The sequence below is a fragment of the Oncorhynchus kisutch genome, linkage group LG15 (genome assembly GCF_002021735.2).
Source record: "Oncorhynchus kisutch isolate 150728-3 linkage group LG15, Okis_V2, whole genome shotgun sequence".
Lineage (NCBI taxonomy): Eukaryota > Metazoa > Chordata > Actinopteri > Salmoniformes > Salmonidae > Oncorhynchus > Oncorhynchus kisutch.
In genome coordinates, this window is record NC_034188.2 from 94,067,125 (window position 1) to 94,086,710 (window position 19,586).

The window sequence follows — 19,586 nt, forward strand, 5'->3', positions numbered from 1 at the left end:
CCATCCCAAAGAGAGGCAGAATAAACTAAATGGAATGTCTGTCTATCGAAAATAAGATACATTTAGGTCTGTAACCGTGCAATATTTTTTAACTTTCAACTCATCAAATTGAGCCCCGTTTCAAATGATCTTCGAGAATAACCGTTCCAGAGGCATCACTTCACACTGGCAACTGTTTTCATTGGGAAAAACATTCTGTTCTATTTTATTCTGTTATTTCACATCATGGTGTTTTTTTTTTACTATAAAATATTTGTGTCTTGAATGTGATAAGGGCTCAGGAAATAAGAATATGTTGTCTGCTAAATTAACAAATCAAGGCTATGCCATATGCTTCTACAAGCAAGTGCCACTTCTGAGGTTACTGCCTTTTGAGACTGTCTTCCAACAGATATATAATATAACCAGTCGTTATTATGCATCAATAAATCAATATAACATGGCACTTGTTGTTTTATTGACTACATATACACCGAGTGTACAAAATATTAGGAACACCTTCCTAATATTAAGTTGCACCTCTTTTTTTGGCCCTCAGAACAGCCTCAATTTGCCGGGGCACACACTCTACAAGGTGTGGAAAGTGTTCCACAGGGATGCTGGCCCATGTTGACTCCAATACATCCCATAGTTGTGTCAAGTTGTCTGCATATCCTTTGGGTGGTGGACCATTCTTGATACACACGGGAAACTGTTGAGTGTGAAAAACCCAGCAGCGTTGCAGTTCTTGACACAAACCGGTGCGCCTACTACCATACCCCGTTCAAAGGCTCTTAAATATATTTTGTCTTGCCCGTTCATCCTCTGAACGACACACAGACACAATCCATGCCTCTATGGTCTCAAGGCTTAAAAATCCTTCTTTAACCAGTCATCTACACTGATAGAAGTGGATTTAACAAGTGACATCAATAAGGGAATATATCTTTCACCTGGATTCACCTGGTTAGTCATGGAAAGAGCAGGTGTCCTTAATGTTTTTTACACTCAGTGAATATGGGGCAATTTAGAAATTAGGGTTTGTTCAATTTATTGGTTATGATAAATGATGCGTTATTGCTCACTGTTGGCATATACTAGATAAATGTTTCTTTCTGACCTTGTGTTCTACAGATATATTTCTATTTGATTTATTTGAACACAAGTTCAAAATCATTGTATTGTGTCACAGCCTAAGAAAAATGGTTGCGTTCTGTTTATAAATATGGATCCTTCTGTGAAGCAACATTGTATAATTGGAGGACTTCTATCTATTTATTTGTTACCCCCCACTTTCAGACAAAGTCAGGCTCCCATAGGGCACACTATATATTAATGTGTCCAAATACGTCATCGTATGGGTCAGAGGTGTCATGCCCATAGGGGCACAAGGGCATTTGCGCGTCAGAGGAATTTTGTTGCTGACTGGACCAGGAAAAGAGTACCCTCCCCCCTGTCACTCTGACTGGACCAGGAAAAGAGTACCCTCCCCCCTGTCACTCTGACTGGACCAGGAAAAGAGTACCCTCCCCCCTGTCACTCTGACTGGACCTGGAAAAGAGTACCCTCCCCCCTGTCACTCTGACTGGACCAGGAAAAGAGTACCCTACCCCCTGTCACTCTGACTGGACCTGGAAAAGAGTACCCTCCCCCCTGTCACTCTGACTGGACCAGGAAAAGAGTACCCTACCCCCTGTCACTCTGACTGGACCTGGAAAAGAGTACCCTCCCCCCTGTCACTCTACCTAGTAAGGGGTTATTTCCAAGGTGAAACACGGAGCAAAGCTATGCTTGGCAGGCCGCTAGAATCTAGCAGCTCGACAGTCTAGTGCGTGCAGACAGTATCGTCAGTGAACGAGGAGAGAGAGTGCAGAGCAACACACAGCATTTGATTTGAATTTAGCTGCCGGTGATGGGCAGGACTTGCAGGATGTATGTTTGTAAATTAATTTGATCAAGCTAAGTAGCCTATTGATTCGTTCTTGATGAATAAATACAACTAAAGCGTTTGGTTTCTCTGTAAGCCATTTCAAACTATCAGTAAAGTTATAGTAGCTTGTTTATAACTATCTTATCTGCCTACTACCAAGGCTGTTCGACTTTAGAAAAACAAGCAAAAATGTATTACTGAATGTACTGAATAAAACTGACATTCCTTTCAATATTTTACCCAGATTTCTACAGAGAAGCCTATTGTGTTTCTTTAAAACAGCTCAGGAGGTATGAACATACAGGCTGTAGAAAACGCTTATTTCAGGTGTTTGACAACGTTCTCATCTCCTCCCGTTGCGTTGTGAAGGGAAGACCCATGACTTTACCACAGGGGTGTAACAGAGCCACGATGCAGTGAGGCAGGTTTGATTAAGAGTGTTAGAACCAGGGCAGGACAGAGGTGAGGCAACACACAGATCCAGCTTGAGCTTCTAAACCTCCAAGGTAATTACCATCCACTTTCACTGGGGCACAGATGCCAGCATCTCACTGGACAGAGGCATAGATTGAACCCTCTGATTGGTCAGACTCCAGCATCTGGGGGAAGACACAGCTTGCAAGAGCCGAAGGGTTCAGCAGCGAGGTGTGCCAATATAATTTTCATCCTTTTAGACCCAAATTCTCGGTACGGGCTGAATATGCGAGAGGCGTCTGCCAAGAAAGTGTTTGGTGTAATGGGCTGTACGGCTGAATGGAGCATCGTATTAGACACCTTTATGTTGTGGAGCCTACCTTCTGAGAGAGACTACCTTCTGAGAGAGACTACCTTCTGAGAGAGCCTACCTTCTGAGAGAGCCTACCTTCTGAGAGAGCCTACCTTCTGAGAGAGACTACCTTCTGAGAGAGACTACCTTCTGAGAGAGCCTACCTTCTGAGAGAGACTACCTTCTGAGAGAGCCTACCTTCTTAGAGAGACTACCTTCTGAGAGAGCCTACTTTCTGAGAGAGACTACCTTCTGAGAGAGACTACCTTCTGAGAGAGACAACCCTCAGAGACTACCCTCAGAGAGACTACCCTCGTAGAGAGACTACCTTCTGAGAGAGACTACCTTCTGAGAGAGACTACCTTCTGAGAGAGTCTACCCTCTGAGAGAGACTACCTTCTGAGAGAGCCTACCTTCTAAGAGAGACTACCCTCAGAGAGACTACCCTCAGAGAGAGACTACCCTCTGAGAGAGACCACCCTCTGAGAGAGACTACCCTCTGAGAGAGACTACCCTCTGAGAGAACCTACCCTCTGAGAGAACCTACCCTCTGAGAGAGACTACCCTCTGAGAGAACCTACCCTCTGAGAGAACCTACCCTCTGAGAGAACCTACCCTCTGAGAGAACCTACCCTCTGAGAGAGACTACCCTATTAGAGAGTATCTTGGTTTTTAAATACCCTTCCCCGACAACCTCACCACACCATTTAATTAAATACCCTTCCCCGATAACCTCCCCAAACCATTTAATGAAATACCCCTCCCCAAAGCATTTAATTAAATACCCCTCCCCGATAACCTCCCCAAACCATTTAATTAAATACCCCTCCCCGATAACCTCACCAAACCATTTAATTAAATACCCCTCCCTGATAACCTCACCGCACCATTTAATTAAATACCCCTCCCCGATAACCTCACCGCACCATTTAATTAAATACCCCTCCCCGATAACCATTTAATTAAATACCCCTCCCCGATAACCTCACCACACCATTTAATTAAATACCCCTCCCCGATAACCATTTAATTAAATACCTCTCCCCGATAACCTCACCACACCATTCATTGGCCACAAATATGGATAATACAACAATTCTTATTTTCCACCAGCTGAGGTAAGCAGCCTGTTACTAGAAGGAGAATGCCTCTGTCTAATATGTCCTAGCAGAATGTCTCCTCTCCTTGTGTTCTGGTGTGAATCAGTGTTTTAATGACGTCTGAACATAGGTCTGACATCCAGATCACGGGGACCACTTCCTCTCCTCATATTCCATCTTTGTAAATGAGAGGAACAATCTGATTTACAATGGTAATGAGCTTAGCGTTATGTATGTCTCCAAGGAGTGCTTCACAACAACAAGTTTATTCAAATGCAGACAGACAGAGATGAGCTGGAGAGGACATCGTACCTCACAGCGAGGTAAAATGCTAAATACCTGCTGCCACATCATCTGCATTGCCAACCGATACCTGTTTTCCCGGGACATGAAAGTCCTTTTCATTTAAACGCTTTGGGAACCTTGGAGCACATTTTCAATGACCCTCTGAAACCTTGACAATGACAAACAGCAGCGCTGCACTAGGTGGTGATGAGCAGCGCTGCTCATCATCACCTAGTGCAGCGCTGCTCATCACCACCTAGTGCAGCGCTGCTGTTTGTCATTGTCAAGGTTGGTGATGATGAGCGGCGCTGCACTAGGTGATGATGAGCGATGCTGCACTAGGTGATGATGAGCGGCGCTGCACTAGGTGATGATGAGCGGCGCTGCACTAGGTGATGATGAGCGATGCTGCACTAGGTGATGATGAGCGATGCTGCACTAGGTGATGATGAGCGGCGCTGCACTAGGTGATGATGAGCGGCGCTGCACTAGGTGATGATGAGCGATGCTGCACTAGGTGGTGATGAGCGATGCTGCACTAGGTGGTGATGAGCAGCGCTGCACTAGGTGATGATGAACGATGCTGCACTCGGTGATGATGAGCGGCGCTGCACTAGGTGATGATGAGCGATGCTGCACTAGGTGATGATGAGCGGCGCTGCACTAGGTGATGATGAGCGGCACTGCACTAGGTGATGATGAGCGACGCTGCACTAGGTGATGATGAGCGATGCTGCACTAGGTGATGATGAGCGATGCTGCACTAGGTGATGATGAGCGATGCTGCACTAGGTGATGATGAGCGATGCTGCCCTAGGTGATGATGAGCGATGCTGCCCTAGGTGATGATGAGCGATGCTGCCCTAGGTGATGATGAGCGATTCTCTGTGTAGCCAGATGTATCAAAACACTCCTCAGGTTAGAGAAGAGAGAGAAAGAGAGGGAGACACACCTGAATCCAACACCTCTCCTCTCCTTTTTCCAGCACCGCCGTCCGAGCCTAGACCCCTGAGAGGCTAACAGTATAAAAAGACCTAGCATCCCATTCACCAATGACAACCATTGATTCAGTTAATTTTATGCGGGAGTGATGATTTCCCTGATGGCTGGTTTGGCCAGGGCACATTGTGCGTGATTAGAGAAAGCTACAAATGATAAAGCTTCCTGACCATCTATTCTTGACACTGTCAGCAGAGCTGAGGCCCTTGGCCACCAAGGGGAAAACACCTTTCAAATGAATATCTGATGTATGCTTATATAAACACATTACAGGAAGTGAAATATTAGACCACTTCCGGGTGGCGTGCCTGAGTGCTCATGTATTACAGTACCTAAATCTGCCATTAGGTTTCCACCTGGATGAGGAGGGTACAGATTGTGAGGTATGAGGAGGCTGTCAGTGGTGTGTGTAGAGGGATGAAGGGGTGTGTTGGGGGCATGTGTACAGGGATGAAGGGGTGTGTCAGAGGCGTGTGTAGAGGGATGAAGGGGTGTGTCAGGGGCATGTGTAGAGGGATGAAGGGGTGTGTCAGGGGCATGTGTAGAGGGATGAAGGGGTGTGTCAGGGGCATGTGTAGAGGGATGAAGGGGTGTGTCAGAGGCGTGTGTAGAGGGATGAAGGGGTGTGTCAGGGGCGTGTGTAGAGGGATGAAGGGGTGTGTCAGGGGAGTGTGTAGAAGGGTGAAGGAGTGTGTCAGGGGCCTCTCACCATCTGTTCTGAGTGTCAGTGGCGTGGGCGGGCTGAGGACCCTGGCGTTGGTCACTGTGTTCTTCACCAGACAGATGTAGCTGCCCACGTCGCTAGGCTGCACCTTGGACACGTACAGGTTGCCCGTTACCTGGGAGATGAATCGCCGGCTATCCTCGGCCACAAACAATGGGAACTCGTTGAATACCCAGCTGTACATGATCTCTGGAGAGGAGGAGGAGAGGAGAGTAGAGGAGAAGAGCACAGGAGGAGGAGACACGGAGAGGAGACACGGAGAGGAGGAGGAGAGGAGGAGGAGACACGGAGAGGAGAGGAGACACAGAGAGGAGGAGGAGAGGAGAGGAGGAGGAGAAGAGAGGAGACGCGGAGGGGCACGCAAAACAAACATAAATTAGTATACGTATGAGACTACTGTAGTCTACCTGAGAGAGGACACCACATTACTGTAGTCTACCTGAGAGAGGACACCACATTACTGTAGTCAACCTGAGAGAGGACACCACATTACTGTAGTCTACCTGAGAGAGGACACCACATTACTGTAGTCTACCTGAGAGAGGACACCACATTACTGTAGTCTACCTGAGAGGACACCACATTACTGTAGTCTACCTGAGAGAGGACACCACATTACTGTAGTCTACCTGAGAGGACACCACATTACTGTAGTCTACCTGATAGAGAACACCACATTACTGTAGTCTACCTGAGAGAGGACACCACATTACTGTAGTCTACCTGAGAGAGGACACCACATTGCTGTAGTCAACCTGAGAGAGGACACCACATTACTGTAGTCTACCTGAGAGGACACCACATTACTGTAGTCTACCTGAGAGAGGACACCACATTACTGTAGTCTACCTGAGAGAGGACACCACATTACTGTAGTCTACCTGAGAGGACACCACATTACTGTAGTCTACCTGAGAGGACACCACATTACTGTAGTCTACCTGAGAGGACACCACATTACTGTAGTCTACCTGAGAGAGGACACCACATTACTGTAGTCTACCTGAGAGGACACCACATTACTGTAGTCTACCTGAGAGGACACCACATTACTGTAGTCTACCTGAGAGGACACCACATTACTGTAGTCTACCTGAGAGAGGACACCACATTACTGTAGTCTACCTGAGAGAGGACACCACATTGCTGTAGTCAACCTGAGAGAGGACACCACATTACTGTAGTCTACCTGAGAGAGGACACCACATTACTGTAGTCTACCTGAGAGGACACCACATTACTGTAGTCTACCTGAGAGAGGACACCACATTACTGTAGTCAACCTGAGAGAGGACACCACATTGCTGTAGTCAACCTGAGAGAGGACACCACATTACTGTAGTCTACCTGAGAGAGGACACGACATTACTGTAGTCAACCTGAGAGAGGACACCGCATTACTGTAGTCTACCTGAGAGAGGACACCACATTGCTATAGTCAACCTGAGAGAGGGCACCACATTACTGTAGTCTACCTGAGAGAGGACACCACATTACTGTAGTCAACCTGAGAGAGGACACCACATTACTGTAGTCAACCTGAGAGAGGACACCGCATTACTGTAGTCTACCTGAGAGAGGACACCAGATTACTGTAGTCAACCTGAGAGAGGACACCACATTACTGTAGTCTACCTGAGAGGACACCACATTATTGTAGTCTACCTGAGAGAGGACACCGCATTACTGTAGTCTACCTGAGAGAGGACACCACATTACTGTAGTCTACCTGAGAGGACACCACATTACTGTAGTCTAGCTGAGAGAGGACACCACATTACTGTAGTCTACCTGAGAGGACACCACATTATTGTAGTCTACCTGAGAGAGGACACCACATTACTGTAGTCTACCTGAGAGAGGACACCACATTACCGTAGTCAACCTGAGCGAGGACACCACATTACTGTAGTCTACCTGAGAGAGGACACCACATTAATGTAGTCTACCTGAGAGGACACCGCATTACTGTAGTCTACATGAGAGAGGACACCACATTACTGTAGTCTACCTGAGAGAGGACACCACATTACTGTAGTCTACCTGAGAGAGGACACCACATTACTGTAGTCAACCTGAGAGGACACCGCATTACTGTAGTCTACCTGAGAGAGGACACCACATTACTGTAGTCAACCTGAGAGGACACCGCATTACTGTAGTCTACCTGAGAGAGGACACCACATTACTGTAGTCAACCTGAGAGAGGACACCACATTACTGTAGTCTACCTGAGAGGACACCACATTATTGTAGTCTACCTGAGAGAGGACACCACATTACTGTAGTCTACCTGAGAGAGGACACCACATTACTGTAGTCTACCTGAGAGGACACCACATTACTGTAGTCTACCTGAGAGAGGACACCACATTACTGTAGTCTACCTGAGAGGACACCACATTATTGTAGTCTACCTGAGAGGACACCACATTATTGTAGTCTACCTGAGAGAGGACACCACATTACTGTAGTCTACCTGAGAGAGGACACCACATTACTGTAGTCTACCTGAGAGAGGACAACACATTACTGTAGTCTACCTGAGAGAGGACACCACATTACTGTAGTCTACCTGAGAGGACACCACATTACTGTAGTCTACCTGAGAGGACACCACATTACTGTAGTCTACCTGAGAGAGGACACCACATTACTGTAGTCTACCTGAGAGAGGACACCGCATTGCTGTAGTCAACCTGAGAGAGGACACCACATTACTGTAGTCTACCTGAGAGGACACCACATTACTGTAGTCTACCTGAGAGAGGACACCACATTACTGTAGTCTACCTGAGAGGACACCACATTACTGTAGTCTACCTGAGAGAGGACACCACATTACTGTAGTCTACCTGAGAGGACACCACATTATAGTAGTCTACCTGAGAGGACACCACATTATTGTAGTCTACCTGAGAGGACACCACATTACTGTTGTCTACCTGAGAGAGGACACCACATTACTGTAGTCTACCTGAGAGAGGACAACACATTACTGTAGTCTACCTGAGAGAGGACACCGCATTACTGTAGTCTACCTGAGAGGACACCACATTACTGTAGTCTACCTGAGAGAGGACACCACATTTCTGTAGTCTACCTGAGAGGACACCACATTACTGTAGTCTACCTGAGAGAGGACACCACATTACTGTAGTCTACCTGAGAGGACACCACATTACTGTAGTCTACCTGAGAGAGGACACCACATTACTGTAGTCTACCTGATAGAGGACACCACATTACTGTAGTCTACCTGAGAGAGGACACCACATTACTGTAGTCTACCTGAGAGAGGACACCACATTATTGTAGTCTACCTGAGAGAGGACACCACATTACTGTAGTCTACCTGATAGAGGACACCAGTGTAAGACTGCTGCTGCTGTTACGCACTGTTAGATGCATTCATCTTAGATAGCTAGGTGAGACAACCACATATCACAGTCAAATATATAGAATGCGAATAATCCATTCCAGCTAAACTATGGATATATCGACGAATAAGACATCTGAGGACATTAATATTTTACACACACACGAAGGTACCCATAAGCACACATTTCTGATGAAAAAAAGTGTTGATTTGGCATTTGGGAAATAAATTCTTAAACTCCTCATATCAACGGTTCAAATAGCACCCTATTCCCTATGTAGTGCACTACTACTACCAGGGCCCTCTGGTCTAAAGTAGTGCACTACTTCTACCAGGGCCCTCTGGTCTAAAGTAGTGCACTACATAGGGAAATAAGGCTTCATTTGGGACGCAGCCTTAATCTTCTATGCTTTATAATAGAGCCAGACGCCGTAAGTAAAAAGCAAACAGCCAAGTCTCCTCCAACTTTATATTTTAATCAAAAGAAAAGTTGGATGTTAACATCACAAGTTGCTTGTGTTGAATTTGATTTATGATAAACAGATTGGGGTAGAACTCACTTTTTCTGGATGGCAGACTCGGCAGCACAGATGTGCATATAAATTAAATATATAGAAAATGATCTATATACAGTGGGGCAAAAAAGTAGTTAGTCAGCCACCAATTGTGCAAGTTCTCCCACTTAAAAAGAGAGAGAGGCCTGTAATTTTCATCATAGGTACACTTCAACTATGACAGACAAGATGAGGGAAAAAAAATCCAGAAAATCACATTGTAGGATTTTTAATGAATTTATTTGCAAATTATGTTGGAAAATAAGTATTTGGTCACCTACAAACAAGCAAGATTTCTGGCTCTCACAAACCTGTAACTTCTTCTTTAAGAGGCTCCTCTGTCCTCCACTCATTACCTGTATTAATGGCACCTGTTTGAACTTGTTATCAGTATAAAAGATACCTGTCCACAACCTCAAACAGTGACACTCCAAACTCCACTATGGCCAAGACCAAAGAGCTGTCAAAGGACACCAGAAACAAAATTGTAGACCTGCACCAGGCTGGGAAGACTGAATCTGCAATAGGTAAGCAGCTTGGTTTGAAGTAATCAACTGTGGGAGCAATTATTAGGAATTGGAAGACATACAAGACCACTGATAATCTCTCTCGATCTGGGGCTCCACGCAATATCTCACCCGGTGGGGTCAAAATGATCACAAGAACGGTGAGCAAAAATCCCAGAACCACATGGGGGGACCTAGTGAACGACCTGCAGAGAGCTGGGACCAAAGTAACAAAGCCTACCATCAGTAACACACTACGCCGCCAGGGACTCAAATCCTGCAGTGCCAGACGTGTCCCCCTGCTTAAACCAGTACATGTCCAGGCCCATCTGACGTTTGCTAGAGAGCATTTGGATGATCCAGAAGAAGATTGGGAGAATGTCATTTGGTCAGATGAAACCAAAATATAACTTTTTGGTAAAAACTCAAGTCGTCGTGTTAGGAGGACAAAGAATGCTGAGTTGCATCCAAAGAACACCATACCTACTGTGAAGCATGGGGGTGGAAACATTGGTGTATTAATCACACATTGCCACTATTCATGACTACGTTGATCCACAACCTTCACAAGGCTTAATTGTTTAAACAGGATCAAAACTGCAAGTTCATTAGTTGACATGACATCTCATTGTTCTGTAGTCACCTTAACCTTCACATTAAATTCTAAATATTAATTCACTCAATCAAAACACTCCTGCTACATCCTCTAGAACAGACAATCAAAACACTCCTGCTACAGCCTCTAGAGCAGACAATCAAAACACTCCTGCTACAGCCTCTAGAGCAGACAATCAAAACACTCCTGCTACAGCCTCTAGAACAGACAATCAAAACACTCCTGCTACAGCCTCTAGAACAGACAATCAAAACACTCCTGCTACAGTCTCTAGAACAGACAATCAAAACACTCCTGCTACAGCCTCTAGAACAGACAATCAAAACACTCCTGCTACAGCCTCTAGAACAGACAATCAAAACACTCCTGCTACAGCCTCTAGAACAGACAATCAAAACACTCCTGCTACAGTCTCTAGAACAGACAATCAAAACACTCCTGCTACAGCCTCTAGAACAGACATTCAAAACACTCCTGCTACAGCCTCTAGAACAGACAATCAAAACACTCCTGCTACAGCCTCTAGAACAGACAATCAAAACACTCCTGCTACAGCCTCTAGAACAGACAATCAAAACACTCCTGCTACAGCCTCTAGAACAGACAATCAAAACACTCCTGCTACAGCCTCTAGAACAGACAATCAAAACACTCCTGCTACAGCCTCTAGAACAGACAATCAAAACACTCCTGCTACAGCCTCTAGAACAGACAATCAAAACACTCCTGCTACAGCCTCTGCAACACAAGGCACTCACTCCTTTTTGCCCTTCCCACAATCCTGCTCAATTTCTATACTGCTGTCTGTGTCCCAAATATAACATTATTCCCTATATATTGCCTATGAGCCCTTGTCAAAAGTAGTGCACTACCCTATGGGCCCTGGTCAAAAGTAGTGCACTACCCTATGGGCCCTGGTCAAAAGTAGTGCACTACCCTATGGGCCCTTGTCAAAAGTAGTGCACTACCCTATGGGCCCTGGTCAAAAGTAGTGCACTACCCTATGGGCCCTGGTCAAAAGTAGTGCACTACCCTATGGGCCCTGGTCAAAAGTAGTGCACTACCCTATGGGCCCTGGTCAAAAGTAGTGCACTACCCTATGGGCCCTGGTCAAAAGTAGTGCACTACCCTATGGGCCCTGGTCAAAAGTAGTGCACTACCCTATGGGCCCTGGTCAAAAGTAGTGCACTACCCTATGGGCCCTGGTCAAAAGTAGTGCACTACCCTATGGGCCCTGGTCAAAAGTAGTGCACTACCCTATGGGCCCTGGTCAAAAGTAATGCACTACCCTATGGGCCCTGGTCAAAAGTAATGCACTATCAAGGGTTCCATTTAAAACACAGTCCTGTTCTGAAGGAGTTTTCTAACGGACTTCACATAATAGAAATCAGTATTTGCATTAGGCCCTAACCCTAACCTAACCTTAACCCTAACCCTAACCCTAACCTAACCCTAACCCTAACCCTAACCTAACCCTAACCCTAACCCTAACCCTAACCTAACGCTAACCCTAACCCTAACCCTAACCCTAACCTAACCCTAACCCTAACCCTTCACATAATAGAAATCAGTATTGGCATTAGGCCCTAACCCTAACCTAACCCTAACCCTTCACATAATAGAAATCAGTATTGGCATTAGGCCCTAACCCTAACCTAACCCTAACCCTAACCCTTCACACAATAGAAATCAGTATTGGCATTAGGCCCTAACCCTAACCTAACCCTAACCTAACCCTAACCTACTAGAAATCAGTATTGGCATTAGGCCCTAACCCTAACCTAACCTTAACCCTAACCTAACCCTAACCTAACCCTAACCCTAACCTAACCTAACCTAACCTAACCCTAACCTAACCTAACCCTAACCCTAACCCTTCACATAATATAAATCAGTATTGGCATTAGGCCCTAACCCTAACCCTAACCCTAACCCTAACCTAACGCTAACCCTAACCCTAACCCTAACCTAACCTAACCTAACCCTAACCTAACCCTAACCCTAACCTAACCTAACCTAACCTAACCCTAACCTAACCTAACCCTAACCCTAACCCTTCACATAATATAAATCAGTATTGGCATTAGGCCCTAACCCTAACCCTAACCCTAACCCTAACCCTAACCCTAACCCTAACCCTAACCCTAACCCTAACCTAACGCTAACCCTAACCCTAACCCTAACCTAACCTAACCTAACCCTAACCTAACCCTAACCCTAACCCTAACCCTAACCTAACCCTAACCTAACGCTAACCCTAACCCTAACCCTAACCCTAACCCTAACCCTAACCCTAACCTAACCCTAACCCATTAGAAATCAGTATTGGCATTAGGCCCTAACCCTAACCTAACCTTAACCCTAACCTAACCCTAACCTAACCCTAACCCATTAGGCTAATCCTAACCTAACCTGCCTGTTCACCCCGCTGTCATCCAGAAGGCGAGGTCAGTACAGGTGCATCAAAGCTGGGACCGAGAGACTGAAAAACAGCTTCTATCTCAAGGCCATCAGACTGTTAAACAGCCACCACTAACATTGAGTGGCTACTGCCAACACACTGTCAATGCCACTGACTCTACTCCAGCCACTTTAATCATGGGAATTGATGGGAAATGATGTAAATATATCACTAGCCACTTTAAACAATGCTACCTTATATAATGTTACTTACCCTACATTATTCATCTCATATGCATACGTAGATACTGTACTCTATATCATCGACTGCATCATTATGTAATCAATGTATCACTAGCCACTTTAACTATGCCACTTGGTTTACATACTCATCTCATATGTATATACTGTACTCGATATCATCTACTGTATCTTGCCTATGCTGCTCTGTACCATCACTCATTCATATATCCTTATGTACATATTCTTTATCCCCTTACACTGTGTATAAGACAGTAGTTTTTTTTGGAATTGTTAGTTAGATTACTTGTTCGTTATTACTGCATTGTTGGAACTAGAAGCACAAGCATTTCGCTACACTCGCATTAACATCTGCTAACCATGTGTATGTGACAAATAAATTTGATTTGATTTGATTTTGATTTTAACCCTAACCCTAACCCATTAGGCTAACCCTAACCTAACCCTGACCTAACCCTAACCTAACCCTAACCCATTAGGCTAACCCTAACCTAACCCATTAGGCTAACCCTAACCTAAACTAACCCATTTGACTAACCCTAACCTAACCTAACCCTAACCCTAACCTAACCCATTAGGCTAACCCTAACCTAACCCTAACCTAACCTAACCCATTAGGCTAACCCTAACCTAACCCTAACCTAACCCATTAGGCTAACCCTAACCCTAACCTAACCCATTAGGCTAACCCTAACCTAACCCTAACCTAACCCATTAGGCTAACCCTAACCTAACCCATTAGGCTAACCCTAACCTAACCCTAACCTAACCCATTAGGCTAACCCTAACCTAACCCTAACCCTAACCTAACCCTAACCTAACCCATTAGGCTAACCCTAACCTAACCCTAACCCTAACCTAACCCAAACCTAACCTAACCCTAACCTAACCTAACCCTAACCCTAACCTAACCTAACCTAACCCTAACCTAACCCTAACCTAACCCATTAGGCTAACCCTAACCCTAACCTAACCCATTAGGCTAACCCTAACCTAACCCTAACCTAACCCATTAGGCTAACCCTAACCTAACCCTAACCTAACCCATTAGGCTAACCCTAACCTTACCCTAACCCTAACCTAACCCTAACCTAACCCATTAGGCTAACCCTAACCTAACCCTAACCCTAACCCTAACCCTAACCCTAACCCTAACCCTAACCCTAACCCTACATAATAGAAATCAGTATTTGCATTAGGCCCTAACCCTAACCTAACCTTAACCCTAACCCTACCCTAACCTAACCCTAACCCTAACCCTAACCTAACCCTAACCCTAACCCTAACCCTAACCTAACGCTAACCCTAACCCTAACCCTAACCCTAACCTAACCCTAACCCTAACCCTTCACATAATAGAAATCAGTATTGGCATTAGGCCCTAACCCTAACCTAACCCTAACCCTTCACATAATAGAAATCAGTATTGGCATTAGGCCCTAACCCTAACCTAACCCTAACCCTAACCCTTCACACAATAGAAATCAGTATTGGCATTAGGCCCTAACCCTAACCTAACCCTAACCTAACCCTAACCTACTAGAAATCAGTATTGGCATTAGGCCCTAACCCTAACCTAACCTTAACCCTAACCTAACCCTAACCTAACCCTAACCCTAACCTAACCTAACCTAACCTAACCTAACCCTAACCCTAACCCTTCACATAATATAAATCAGTATTGGCATTAGGCCCTAACCCTAACCCTAACCCTAACCCTAACCCTAACCCTAACCCTAACCCTAACCTAACCCTAACCCTTCACATAATATAAATCAGTATTGGCATTAGGCCCTAACCCTAACCCTAACCCTAACCCTAACCTAACGCTAACCCTAACCCTAACCCTAACCTAACCTAACCTAACCCTAACCTAACCCTAACCCTAACCCTAACCCTAACCCTAACCTAACGCTAACCCTAACCCTAACCCTAACCCTAACCCTAACCTAACCTAACCTAACCTAACCCTAACCCTAACCCTTCACATAATATAAATCAGTATTGGCATTAGGCCCTAACCCTAACCCTAACCCTAACCCTAACCCTAACCCTAACCTAACGCTAACCCTAACCCTAACCCTAACCTAACCTAACCCTAACCTAACCCTAACCCTAACCCTAACCCTAACCTAACCTAACGCTAACCCTAACCCTAACCCTAACCTAACCTAACCTAACCCTAACCCTAACCCTAACCTAACGCTAACCCTAACCCTAACCCTAACCCTAACCCTAACCCTAACCTAACCCTAACCCTAACCCTAACCCTAACCCTAACCCTAACCTAACGCTAACCCTAACCCTAACCCTAACCTAACCTAACCTAACCCTAACCTAACCCTAACCCTAACCCTAACCCTAACCTAACCCTAACCTAACGCTAACCCTAACCCTAACCCTAACCCTAACCCTAACCCTAACCCTAACCCTAACCTAACCCTAACCCATTAGAAATCAGTATTGGCATTAGGCCCTAACCCTAACCTAACCTTAACCCTAACCTAACCCTAACCTAACCCTAACCCATTAGGCTAATCCTAACCTAACCTGCCTGTTCACCCCGCTGTCATCCAGAAGGCGAGGTCAGTACAGGTGCATCAAAGCTGGGACCGAGAGACTGAAAAACAGCTTCTATCTCAAGGCCATCAGACTGTTAAACAGCCACCACTAACATTGAGTGGCTACTGCCAACACACTGTCAATGCCACTGACTCTACTCCAGCCACTTTAATCATGGGAATTGATGGGAAATGATGTAAATATATCACTAGCCACTTTAAACAATGCTACCTTATATAATGTTACTTACCCTACATTATTCATCTCATATGCATACGTAGATACTGTACTCTATATCATCGACTGCATCATTATGTAATCAATGTATCACTAGCCACTTTAACTATGCCACTTGGTTTACATACTCATCTCATATGTATATACTGTACTCGATATCATCTACTGTATCTTGCCTATGCTGCTCTGTACCATCACTCATTCATATATCCTTATGTACATATTCTTTATCCCCTTACACTGTGTATAAGACAGTAGTTTTTTTTGGAATTGTTAGTTAGATTACTTGTTCGTTATTACTGCATTGTTGGAACTAGAAGCACAAGCATTTCGCTACACTCGCATTAACATCTGCTAACCATGTGTATGTGACAAATAAATTTGATTTGATTTGATTTTGATTTTAACCCTAACCCTAACCCATTAGGCTAACCCTAACCTAACCCTGACCTAACCCTAACCTAACCCTAACCCATTAGGCTAACCCTAACCTAACCCATTAGGCTAACCCTAACCTAAACTAACCCATTTGACTAACCCTAACCTAACCTAACCCTAACCCTAACCTAACCCATTAGGCTAACCCTAACCTAACCCTAACCTAACCTAACCCATTAGGCTAACCCTAACCTAACCCTAACCTAACCCATTAGGCTAACCCTAACCCTAACCTAACCCATTAGGCTAACCCTAACCTAACCCTAACCTAACCCATTAGGCTAACCCTAACCTAACCCATTAGGCTAACCCTAACCTAACCCTAACCTAACCCATTAGGCTAACCCTAACCTAACCCTAACCCTAACCTAACCCTAACCTAACCCATTAGGCTAACCCTAACCTAACCCTAACCCTAACCTAACCCAAACCTAACCTAACCCTAACCTAACCTAACCCTAACCCTAACCTAACCTAACCTAACCCTAACCTAACCCTAACCTAACCCTAACCTAACCCATTAGGCTAACCCTAACCCTAACCTAACCCATTAGGCTAACCCTAACCTAACCCTAACCTAACCCATTAGGCTAACCCTAACCTAACCCTAACCTAACCCATTAGGCTAACCCTAACCTTACCCTAACCCTAACCTAACCCTAACCTAACCCATTAGGCTAACCCTAACCTAACCCTAACCCTAACCTAACCCAAACCTAACCCATTAGGCTAACCCTAACCCATTAGGCTAACCCTAACCTAACCCTAACCTAACCCTAACCTAACCCATTAGGCTAACCCTAACCTAACCTAACCCTAACCTAACCCATTAGGCTAACCCTAACCTAACCCTAACCTAACCCTAACCTAACCCTAACCCATGTCAATCACAACTGATCTTATTTCACAACCTGGCAGGCCAAGGTGTGATGTTCATTTAATTTCAATCAGACCGATTGGTCGATGTTCCTTCACACAGAACATTGGCTAGCTAGCGCTGCGGGGAAAAAGTGAAGTAAAAATGTATATACAAACACTGAGTCAGAAATGAAGACACCACGGCTATTAGACGCAGAGCGACAGAAAGCAACAGAGCAAATGGAAAATCTATTGCACAAGTGGAACAGTCAGAGTCATCAAGGTCTTTAGCTCTATAGGACTAGACGGGGACTTATTCATCAGGGGAATACTGTGTTGTGAACTGTTTTCAATCTTAAAAATGTTTCTGTCAGTGAACATCTGTGGCTGATTTCTACCCTCTCCCCAGTCCCACCATGAAATGTAATCTGGCATGGAGGCATGAAGGGAGGAGAAGAGGAGAGGAGAGGACAAGAGTAGAGAGGAGAGGAGAGTAGAGAGGAGAGGAGAGGAGAGGAGAGGAGAGGAGAGGAGAGGAGAGGAGAGGAGAGGAGAGGAGAGGAGAGGAGAGGAGAGGAGAGGAGAGGAGAGGAGAGGAGAGGAGAGGAGAGGAGAGGAAATGAGGGGAGAGGAGAGGAGAGGACAAGAGAGGAGAGGAGAACAGAGGAGGAGAGGACAAGAGAGGAGAGGAGAACAGAGGAGAGAGGAGAACAGAGGAGAGAGGAGAGGAGAGGAGAGGAGAGGAGAGGAGAGGAGGAGAGGAGAGGAGAGGAGAGGAGAGGAGAGGAGAGGAGAGGAGAGGAGAGGAGAGGAGAGGAGAGGAGAGGAGAGGAGAGGAGAGGACAAGAGAGGGGAGGACAAGAGTGGAGAGGAGAGGAGAGGAGAGGAAAGGAGGGGAGAGGAGAGGAGAGGAGAGGAGAGGAGAGGAGAGGAGAGGAGAGGAGAGGAGAGGAGAGGAGAGGAGAGGAGAGGAGAGGAGAGGAGAGGAGAGGAGAGGTATCTGAGGCTGACAGGCTCTTGGCAAGCCTTCCCGAGGGGCCACTCCAGCCGTTGAACAGTGGAATCCTGGAAGAGAGCTGAGCTAAACAGAAAGTGTACATCCCCAAATGTCATCCTATTTCATATTTAGTGCACTACTTTTGACCAGCGCCCATAAGGCTCTGGGCAAAAGTAGTGCACTTTATAGGCAATAGGGTGACATTTGGGATGCGTGCAAAAACCTAGATGATTCATGACCAAGGAGATCAGATCAACTCAAAGCAGAGCGTACATTAGAGGACAACTGCAGTGAGATGTGAGATATGTCATTAAAGGTTGTCACCTCCCACACACACTACCGCTGTGTCTGCGTGAAAAAATAATGGATTTAAATGTCTAATGACCCGGTAAATTACCCGGTCAATTTGAGCTCTTGGGTCAAATTGAGCGTCCGCTGTGAAAAAAATCACAGTTGTAGAATGATAGCTAGACTAACATGACAAATGAGAGCTAGGCTAACATGACAAATGATAGCTAGGCTAACATGATAAATGAGAGCTAGGCTAACATGATAAATGATAGGTAGGGTAACATGACAAATGATAGCTAGGCTAACATGATAAATGATAGGTACAAGGTGACATGTCCTGTGTCCTAAATGTCACTCAATTCCCTTTATAGAGGCGGCAGGTAGCCTAGTGGTAAGAGGAGGCAGGTAGCCTTAGTGGTTAGAGGAGACAGGTAGCCTCGTGGTTAGAGGAGGCAGGTAGCCTCGTGGTTAGAGGAGGCAGGTAGCCTAGTGGTTAGAGGAGGCAGGTAGCCTAGTGGTTAGAGGAGGCAGGTAGCCTAGTGGTTAGAGGAGCCAGGTAGTCTAGTGGTTAGAGGAGGCAGGTAGCCTAGTGGTTAGAGGAGACAGGTAGCCTAGTGGTTAGAGGAGGCAGGTAGCCTAGTGGTTAGAGGAGGCAGGTAGCCTAGTGGTTAGAGGAGCCAGGTAGTCTAGTGGTTAGAGGAGGC

General features: G+C 45.5%; 1 protein-coding gene across 1 annotated transcript in view; it reads right to left on the bottom strand.

Moving 5' to 3' along the window:
• LOC109879957 (contactin-5) overlaps window positions 1-19,586 on the bottom strand; it is a 611,325-nt gene that overhangs the window by 235,564 nt on the left and 356,175 nt on the right. The window contains exon 7 of the mRNA XM_031791310.1: window positions 5,769-5,972. Within this exon, the coding sequence (XP_031647170.1) occupies window positions 5,769-5,972 (204 nt within the window). The remainder of the gene's footprint in view (window positions 1-5,768; window positions 5,973-19,586) is intronic.